This window comes from Rhamphochromis longiceps, linkage group LG23 (assembly GCF_057381845.1).
Source record: "Rhamphochromis longiceps isolate RC_006_pf linkage group LG23, R_longiceps_female_GT1.1, whole genome shotgun sequence".
Lineage (NCBI taxonomy): Eukaryota > Metazoa > Chordata > Actinopteri > Cichliformes > Cichlidae > Rhamphochromis > Rhamphochromis longiceps.
The window spans coordinates 42,134,257-42,145,133 of record NC_140578.1 but is presented as its reverse complement, the minus strand read 5'-3'; the positions used below and the strand labels follow the sequence as shown (position 1 = coordinate 42,145,133).

Here is a 10,877-nt window from a genome sequence, read left to right as displayed (position 1 = left end):
AGTTATTTGGCTTATATCGTGATAGATATCGTTATCGCCTGAAATGAAAAAAACATATCGTGATATGAAAAAATGTTATATCGCCCAGCTCTAAGGTAACCTAACACTGACCATGAACGCCACAATCACTGTGCGCCAGTCCAACACAGTGCTTTACTGTGAACTCACCACAGTACTGCAAACTAAAGTGTTTATCTTCCAGTCCAATCCAATCCATCTTTATTGAGAAAGCACTTTAAAATACCCAGGACAAAACCAAAGTGCTGTACAGTAAATGAGTTAAGAACAATAGAATAAAACATAACAGTAAAAAAATAAAACACATAATACATAAAAAATTTAAACAGCCCTATATTTAAAAACAAGATAAAACAGCAAAAATAAACTAAAAAACTCAAACTAAAAACCAACATCTTACAAGGTGTCAAAGGTCAGGGTGAAGAGATGAGTTTTCAGGAGTGATTTAAGAACAGGCAGAGAAGAAGCCTGTCTAATCTCTAAAGGCAGATCGTGTCACAGTTTCAGAGATGCTACAGCAAAAGCACAATGTCCTCTAAGTTTGCGCTCAGTCCTGGGAACATTCAGGAACAGCTGATCAGCTGACCTGAGACAGCGGGTGGGTTTATAAGACTGTGGCAGCTCAGAGAGTTAAGATGCAGCTAGGTCATGGAGAGCTTTAAAGGCAAATAAAAGAATTTTAAAATGAATGCCAAAAGAAATGGGCAGCCAGTGAAGTGAAGCTAAAATAGGGGAGATGTGCTCAAACCTTCGAGTGCCAGTTAAAACACAAGCTGCCGCATTTTGCACCCTCCGTAAACGAGCAGTGGCGTGTCTAGAAATCTTTTGTTGGGGGGGCCAGGTAGGGGCACAGATTTGGAGAAGGGTGGCAGATGTAATTGTCAGATAATGTTAAAAACAATTCTACCAACCGTTAACCATAATTCAATAACCCTGTAAACCTAATAAGCGAATGCGCTTTTAACTCTTATTAGAATGAGATTTTAACCACTACGGTGCAAAGTTTTTAGATACTTCGTTGATAAAGTACAAGAGATACAATCAGTCAGTGTTTATTCAGCAGTCAAGGACATCAATATTTGCATAGTATTTTTACTGACATGTAGTGCACATATGTTTTGGGCAAAAACATTTTTGAATATTAAAATACGAACATTTTAACATACAATTGGCAAATTAGCCAATGCCAATGCAAAACCAATGCCTATTAAAAAAAGAAGATAATCTTCTCACAAACTGAAGTTTGATTTTGAAACAGGAAAAAGTGTGGAAACAACTGAAAAGACTAACATTTGAATAAAACCTGAAAGCAAGTAAATACTTTATATGCTGCCTTATGGTAAACTTTGGTAATATTGATAAAGAACAACACTGGCTGATGATGAAATACAGTCAGCTGGCATGGTGACACTGCCAGTATTAACCTGCAGGGCTGGACTGGGACAAAAAATTGAGCATTTTCACTACAGACCAGCCCACCAGGTATTAAAGCCATAAAGCCTTTGAATGAAAACAAACGCTGTTGTGACAGTGATGTACACTGTCTTTTTGGTATATGTATGATTTCTATACATTTTACGTCAGATAAAAACTTTGTTCGCAAGATTCAGATAATTATTTAATAAAAGCTAAATATTTGAAATGAGAATAAAAAAGAAAAGTATTTCTTTGTGCCCCCCTCTCCCTGTTAATGCCCTACCTGGCCCCCTGGCAACACTTTGCTAGATCCGCCCCTGCACAGTTACCAGCTGTCAGCTACTTAGAAAAAGGATGCTGGTGTTATTTGTCTCTCAGAAACAGTTCATAACTTCCCTTCAACTCATTCATGTCACCTAAAAGGTAAACCTGTTTCTCCATCACTGTTCAGCTCTGATGATTCAGTAAGGACATCTCCTGGTTTCATCTTCATGTTTCCCTCTCACCACATATCCAAACCGACATCATGACCAGCAGCTTTACAGCTGTGGCTCCAGCAAACATCAGCTGATACTAGAAATTAATATTAAATAAATTCTAACAACAGCTGATCAAGCTTAAACGTGCTGCTGTTGTTTAGTGCGACATCCGCTGGTTTCCTCTTTCTGGCGCAAAGTGGGCAATAAATAAACAAGAGAGACGATCAGCTGATCATTGATCAGTTTCATGATTAAAGTAGCAACATAAGGGGGGGGGGGGGGAGATAAGAGAAGAGGCAGCTGTGCAGCGTAAAGACAGAATAACTCCAGCTTTTTGTCTTTTCCCATTCTAGCTAAAGTACGGGACAAACTGTGTCTCTTCTCAGCTCAATACGAAACCCGTAATATTTTCTCTGAATGAGGGACCATTCCACTTTTTAAGGAGCCGTTGGCAACTCTACTAACTAACCTTATGAATAAAATAAAGTTCACTATCAGTAACATCATAGCAACCGAACAGCTGTATAGAAACTCCGTCATGCTAGCTAGTACACAGTGCGAGTTATTGTAACTGACTGTAAAAAGTCAGCACAACGAAAATAAACTCCACCTAAACTTGGTTTATATCTGACCCAGATAGACTGCAGGTCATAACTTCTTACCTCAAGTTCAGTTCACCTGATACTCGAACCGGCGGCCGCCTCGGGTCTCTGCTCCTCCTGCCTCCCCTTCCCTCATCCACCTGTTGCCTCTGTGGAAGCCCCGCCATAGCCACCACCAAACAATTGAGTTATTTTTACACATCGGCCAGCATCTGGCCAATCCACCACCTCTCATTGTTCATGCCGTTACAAAAAATAAATAAATAAGCCATCAGCCCACTGTGCAAATGTCCGATGGCTAGTCCAGCTATGTTAACTTGTTAATCTTTCGCTGAAAAAATGTTTTCTGTGGTGCCGTCTTTCGTACTTGGCTCTCCTACCTTTGCTAACATGATGCTCATAGTGCAGAAGTCGCTGCTGCATTCACTTACCCTCGGACATCTGAGCTTCACTGTGAAACCATAATCGTACATTTGATATTTCATTAAATTTTATTGTTTTAGCTTCAGGGTGGCACCTGGGGTGGCCTGTGCCCCCCAGGCCACCCCGCTGGACACGCCACTGCTTTGTGTTCTGGCTGTTTGCTTTTGTTTTGTGCGTGTTTATTTTATCTGAAAACGGGAAAAACTTAAAATGTCATAAATCTGCTTTTCATAATATAAATATCATTAAATAACTTTAGAAAAACTTTGACTCTTTACATTTAATGTTATAAAAATATATCTTATTTTTTTAATTAATCTTAAAATGTTAGTCTGCAAAATGTGCAGCAATTTAATTTATTTATTCTCTTTAGCTGTTAGTTGGTGGGGCCCAGGTAGACTGTATAACTGCATCTCTACCAGTGTCTCTGCACTCCAGCGTCCTCTGTGCCATGTGAAGGGATTTTCCTTAAGGCAGGAGAAATTATCTCCACGAAAGGAACAGGTTTGGTCACCGCACAGTGAAACAAATTCTCTTCTTAAATAAAAATGAAAAAGGGTTACCTTAAATGCATCATGTTTTTAATTTACAAGTTCATAAGCATTTTCCTTTTCCAGTTCACAATCAATTCTACCCCCAGGTCAAAAATATGTATAGGAAAATGTCCCTAATATAATATTATTTATAAATACACCCGTCCGGCGATTAATTGCATAAGTACAAGGAGGCGGGACCTCAGAGCAGAAACATACTCCATAATGTGTTGTACATTATTTTATGTATATTATATGTAGCGTGGTATTTTTCAATCATTGTATTTACCAACATCAAGAAGTCACAAGCAAAGAAAGACCACGCCATGGTGCATGTTTAAATAAGGAAAGTTTACTGGTCAAAATTATGTATTAAAGAAATAAACAACATTTTTTTCACCCCCAAAAATACATATTTAAAGCAACACAGCGGTGGCCCAATATCAGACAGAACTCCACTCTGTCGAGTGGGCAATCATAATGAAGCAGTTGGTTTTATTTTGTGGATTCAAGCTGCTCTTCATATTTTTGGCCACCAGATGTCACCAGAGAGGATTGTGTTGAAAAGCTTCGAGTAATGAACCGTTTTTCAATACAAGCTTCAGTGCTTCAGAAAGCTTCATTTGGCCATCACTACCTAAAACACCAAACTAGAAAAGGTCACTAACGACCACAATATAGTTTTATTGGTGCAACCTGCCAGCAATGCAACTGTCACCTGAGAGCTTGCTCTGCCCCAGTGGTCCCAGATGCTCGTTGCTTTAAAAAAACAAAACAAATCCACTCCAAATAAATTCGAGCCCAACAGAACACTTATCGCATGCACTAATTGTTTTAGTTCAGGAAATAATTGATGGCACTAAAATCACTCTTAATAAAACTTATTCACTGCAAATCCACACGGTGCACCTCTAAAAGACCTAATTCCCCTAAGGCAGGGGTGGGCAACTCCAGGCCTCGAGGGCCGGTGTCCCTGCAGGTTTTAGATGTGTCCTTGAACCAACACAGCTGATTTAAATGGCTAAATTAGCTCCTGCAGTTCTCCAGAGGCCTGGTAACGAACTAATCATGTGATTCAGGTGTGTTGACCCAAGGTGAGATCTAAAACCTGCAGGACTAATATTGCACCAGCCCAGTAGAAATAAAAACAAACCCCGCATTAAAAAACAACAACACAGTTTTAAAAGTTGACCCTACTCTAAAACCAACTTGGGAGAAAAACGCAACGAAAAGGAGGAGGAAAAAACTGTGACAAATTCACATGTGCAGCCTGTCCTCCAGCAGACAACTGCGTTTGCTGCACACCTGGCTTGTCTTCTAAAACACTACTCGAACCTCTGCTGTAGAGGTTTAAAACAACCGCACTATTTGCAGGTAAATAAAATCATCTCATTTGTTTAATTCTACTTCTCTGGATATTACTGCGTTACGCCCCCACATGAAGGCTAGGCGAAGAGGGTGGGGGACAGTAATAGTTGGATCCGGGTTGAAATGAAAAGGACGCCAGGCAGAGGGGTTTAACACAAAATAAATCTTTATTATAATTAATTAGCCTAATAATCATAAAAGCAGTAACAACAGAAAGAGATGGTGGCTGCTTCAACTAAGATAACAACAAGGATTCAACAGAAAAAGACAGCAACGCTGCTCGACCGACCGACACAAAGGAAATCCAGCAAAAGCCTCTCCCACACCCACACTGCTCTCCTCCAGCTTATATCACCTCTGGAGGGTAATTGGTGGTAAGCGAGGGCAGATGAGCAGCAGGTGTGTCCTAAAGGAGAAGGCAGGGGCAGAGAGAAACAGGGGAGGGGCAATAAAGAAGGAGGAGGAGAGAGAGAGGACAACACCACGCCCACACACTCCCACAGCCTCACAGATGTAACATTCAACCGGGGTGCTGCAAAGGAGAGATTTTGCAGACTCAAATGCATGCTGGCATTCCCCTGACCACTCAAAAGGGATTTGGGGGCTACATAGTAGTGATGGGATTTCCGGCTCTTTTTAGAGATCCGGCTCTTTCGGTTCGGCTCACTAAAAAGAGCCGGCTCTTTCGGCTCCGAACCGGCTCTTCAGGTTGTTTTGTTGCTTTAATTAATTTATTATTAACAATAATATAAAATTATGCACAAAAGGAATTACTAACATAAAAACAAGTGGTTTTATTTATATATGTTTATATATAAATATATGCGGTGGCCCCTAGAGACAAAACACGTACAAACTCCAAAACACATTTCTAGCATGAACTGAACTTCCAAAGCAGAGCTACTAGATCACTTAAATTACACAATTGAAAGCATGTGTGTATTGTTTGTGTATTTATACACAGGCACTCATATATATATTCAAATAATTTAAAAAAAAGTTCATTTACCTGTTATTACCACACACCAAATCCGGTCGTTGGTACTTGCTGGCTTGTGTAGCCACAAGATAACAAAGGCTCAACACTGCGCCCAGCATCCTGGAGCACTTCTGTTGTCTTTTGTACGTGTTTTGAGTTTTTATGTGCTTCTGAGTTTTTATATGCTTCTGAGTTTTTACGTGCTTCGGAGTTTGTACGTGTTTTTACATGTTTTGGAGTTTTTACGTGTTTTGGAGTTTGTACGTGTTTTTACGTGTTTTGGAGTTTGTACATGCTTCAGAGTTCGTACGTGATTTGAAGTTTGTATGTGCTTTGTCTCTAGGGGCCACCGTAAATATACTTTTATTTATTCACTCCACATAAAATGTAATAAATAAATCATATAATACAAAAATCAACTATTCACATTTCAAGTTTTAACTATTTAAATTTTCAGCTTTTTCCTTTCACAAATTTAAAGTGAAAAGAACACAAAACACTGCAAACCACAACACAATTAAATATAAATTATAATATGAAAACTAAAAGAACATGCATATTCTCTGTCATATGGACCTGCATGAATAAACTTTCTCAATCCTTTATCATCTGCAACCGAAAATAGTTGTGGATGATTACTATACCTTTCTAATGTTGTTGTCCCTGCCTCTCTTTCTCTCTCTCTGGCTCTGTTCCTGTGCTACTGAGTGTAACTACCGCCCCTCCCCCCTCTGCCCAGCGTAAAGCACAAGGCCCGCGTGCAGAGTGAAGCGGGAAAAAAGTGCGAGAGAGAGGCTGAGAGAAAGAAAAAAAAAAAAAAAACCCACGTGCCGGCTCGCGATAAGGAGCCGGCTCGCGTCGTTCACGTCAAAGAGCCGGCTCTAAGAGCCATTTCGTTCGCGAACGACCCATCACTACTACATAGCTTCGTCAAAGGGGCCACAACTACTGCAAAGTTCTTGCAAAAACAGCGATTGTATCCAGTCATGCCCAAGAACCGCTTTAGCTCCCGCCTAGTGGTTGGGGCCGGGTAGCTGAGGACAGCCTCGACTTTTACCTCCACCGGGCGAACCTGCCCAAAACCCACCTGCTTTCCCAGGTACGTGACTGTCGCTTTGGCAAACTCACACTTAGCGAGATTTAGAGTTAACGAGGCTTCGGCCAATCGCTGAAACATTGATTGTAGGATGGCCACATGCTCTTCCCACGTGTCCGTGTATATCACTACATCATCCAAGCACACATTACACTGAGGCACATCCCCCAACACCAGCTGCATTAAACGCTGAAATGTGGCTGGAGCATTTTTCATGCCAAACGCCATCACGGTGTACTGCATGAAATGGTCGGGTGTGACAAATGCAGAAATGTCGGAGGCTCTGGAGGTCAGAGGCACCTGCCAATACCCATTAAGAAGGTCCAGTTTGGAAATGTATTTGGCAGGACCTATATTGTCAATGCAATCCTCATTACGAGGAAGTGGAAAAGAATCAGAGACAGTCACTGCATTTACCTTCCGGTAGTCGGTGCAGAAACGTGGGGTGCCATCAGACACGTAAACACGGGGAGCTCCAAGGGCTGTGGCTTGGTTGTGCCAAACCGTTCTCCACTAAATAACTGACTTCCTTCTTCATCACCTCGCACTTTCCCATGGGACAGCGGTACGCATGCTGTTTGATTGGGGTTGCATCACCAACATTGATATCATGTTCACAGACATTAGTACGCGAGGGCACATCCCCAAAGAGAGAAGGGTAAGAGTGGAGTAGCCCAAGTACATCTCGACTGTGAAGGAAAAAGATGAGACAAATGGGCCGTTGCCTCTGCTAAATAAGCTGAATTCGCCAACCGTCTGATTTTTCAGTATGTACAGATAACTAGGTGTCACAGAAAGACTAAGGGAAAAAAAGACTGTAAGATATTTTCAAATACCACTTTATACACAAACTCAGTGTTAGCAGAGATCCTTTCAAACTTTAAAACTGTTCAGACATTATTCATTGGAACAGAACTGAAGCCCTCGTTCAGCTTGTTTCCCTCCTCACCCATGGCAGGCAGTTCCAGCAGGTGAACTCCCAGGTAGCGATGTAGGTTGGGCATGTGTAGCGGTCCAACACGATGTAAGCAGCCTCTGGGTCACACACAAAGTTAAACTCTCCACATATTGTGATGTTACCCCTGGCTGCACACAGAAACAAGCACAGTCACACACTCATTCTCATATATATCAGATATTTATAAGACTAAAATCACGAATGGATAATGAGAGACAGAGGAAATACTCTGTGAGGAGACCACCTTCAATGGTTCCCCCCATGATGTAGAGCGCCTTAAGCTTTTTAGGCAAGGAAGGGTCCAACTGCACTGCTGCAGCCAGGTTCATGAGGGGGGCAGTGGATATGAGGATCACCTGGAGGCAGGAGACAGAGTTGAATTGATGATTTTATTGCCTCCTAACCAACCTTTGAGCTGAAAACAAACCCTCAGTTGTAAAATAATAATTTTCCTTGAAAAGTTTTTTAAAGAATTATCATTTATAAATGTGTTTAGAATGAATTGAGAATTAAACTGGTTTGGTTGGCCCAGTGGTGCAGTTTGTCTATTAAGCACTTGAAACTTGATGAAAATTGACAGATAATTTTTACGACTTCCCAATTTAAACTGCATTAAAGCTTCAAGTTATGCTTTTTTATGTGTGTTTGGCAACTTTGTGATACTTCGCAACGAGTTGGCTTCTTTCACATCAAGTGCATTGTACCCTTTGCAATCCATAACCAACAGATGATATCATTGTGTCTACATCCATTTTTACTGGTCACCATGAAAAAGCAATTAAATCATTAGCTCTGGGTAAAACAAGTTTTTATTAGTCAAGTGATGCAATTTCATCTGTGGGAGTTCAACAATTTTCAGCTAAATGTCAACATATTTTTTTAGGAAGACTTCAAGGCATGTCTGCTGAAATAATCGGTGACTGGGCCTTTAAATAAAACATTTGATCAGAACCACAAACCATTTACAAAAAGTAATTTTCATTCATGTAAGAAGCTTAATGGTGCAGACACTCACCTCTTTATCATTTGCGTTCACAAGGTCAATAATGGCCTGTTTGGCTTTTTTCTGCTGCACCAGATCCAGGCTTGGTGCGTGTGGATCTGGAACGTCCCCAAACCCGTCTGATCCAAAGAAATTATCTGCATGGTTTTCATGGTCCACCAAAGGCTTTGAGCAGCCACGGTACACTGGAATCTGTATGAGTATTATATGCTGGATGTAAGAACATATCTACGAACATATTCGTGTAGAAGGGCTCTCTTACAGCGTGACACAAACTTACGTCCAGCCTGTCGCAGACTTTCAGGACACGAAGGACATTTCTGAGGACATTCTCCACAGACGTGTTGCCATAGCAGCAGGTGATCCCCAAAACTTCCACATCAGGTGTGGAGAGGGCCATCATGATGGCAATAGCATCATCCACCCCAGCATCCACATCAATGATGAGCTTCTTCATCCTGTGTTTAACCACAGGATTCAAACCTGAAGAGTGATTATTTCTAATAATAATCCATTTTTGACCACATGTCTAACTGTAGCCTATCTCAGCTGTCAGATGGAGGGAAAGAGGCAAAAACACAGATAACTACAAATATTTTAAATAAACACAATACAGTGTTTTTCTCTTCACACTCTCAAAACCTTTCTCTCATAGCATAACTACATGTTTTGTAGCTTTCCTAAATATGAAGGTTAGATTGAAAGACTGCTTCAACTGTTTTATGGTAGAGGCAGGAGAATGTTTTAGATACAGCATTAAAATGTGTAGTGTTCAGTACAAATATCATAATTAGATCAGCTTTTAAAATATCTGGGATCTTCATTTTACAATATATATGAAAATAGTCGCTTGCACAAAGATTTAGAAAAATGTTCATGAACAGGCAATTGACCTGCATCTGATTGTGGCAAGGTTAAAGAATTTTAAACAACAGTTTCCATTGTCAAAAAACAAAAAACAAATCAAAACACCACAAAATTATGCTTTTAGGTGCAATAAAAAGAAAGAAAGAAAAAAATAAGTGATTTCTGGGGGTTTTAAGAATTACATTTTAAAGATATGTTAACCTTCACAAATACTGTGAGATTCTGAAATTATTACTGAAATAAAATGTAAAATACTCACCTGGTAAATGGATTCTGGCAGATGTTTAGAGCTTAGTGATTGGAGCTGTGATAGCTAAATGCTATCAACTGAAGAGCAGCCAGCTTTATATAAGGAAGTGTTACATAAGTACATGGCTAACTCCACCTTCAGATATTCTTTAGGTGTTACAAATTTAGCTTTAATCGAGATTGTCCAAATTTCCACTTGCTTGAATAAAGTGAAAAAATATTTTTGTCATGTAAATGAACAGCATTTAAAAAAATCACGCACAGAGAGGTGGGTTTGGTAAGTAGATTCTTAAGGTGTAACACTTGTATCCTTTGGTATCGACTAATGGGTGTTATCTTTGTATTAATGTTTAAGAAGATGGTTACAAAAGTGCTACCTGCTAAATTATATAAAAAGTGGCACACTAAGATAGACATTTTCACTTTTTATTGTCATGCAGCAACAATTTAGATAATTTCGTCCACTCTCGTAGGTAAAATATGATGCTCTTTTATCTCTGCAGTTATTAAGCATGGGGGGTCTTGGTCTTTTTGCTAAACTGCATTCTTGACACTTTATTTCAGCAGGTATGAAAAGTAATCCTGCAGCATATATTGCCACCCACACTTTTTAGTATAGCCATGTTTACTAAAAATCTAAATATCTTCAGTGGAATTCAATCATGCAGCCTTTTTAATATCTAAAAAGAGCTTTACACACACATGATGGCACCGAGTTACATAATTCCCTTAGGGATTAATAAAGTATCCTGATTCTCAAATATATGCATACAAATGAATTTCTTCATAATATTTTTTTTATTCTTACCTTGGTAGAATCTGAGTTTTGAGCAAGCAAGGTCTGGGTTCCTTTACAGGGAGTGCAGAATTATTAGGCAAATGAGTA

At 39.9% G+C, this 10,877-nt stretch overlaps 1 protein-coding gene across 1 annotated transcript; it reads right to left on the bottom strand.

The window, feature by feature from the left end:
* Positions 1-7,842: 7,842 nt before the first annotated feature.
* On the bottom strand, positions 7,843-9,332 carry LOC146642674 (inosine-uridine preferring nucleoside hydrolase-like). Its single transcript, XM_085398980.1, has 4 exons — positions 9,156-9,332; positions 8,888-9,067; positions 8,117-8,228; positions 7,843-8,000 (listed from the first exon to the last, which is right to left on the bottom strand). Exons 1-4 carry the CDS (start codon positions 9,330-9,332, stop codon positions 7,843-7,845), a joined length of 627 nt encoding a protein of 208 aa, XP_085255106.1.
* Between the last annotated feature and the right edge of the window lie 1,545 nt (positions 9,333-10,877).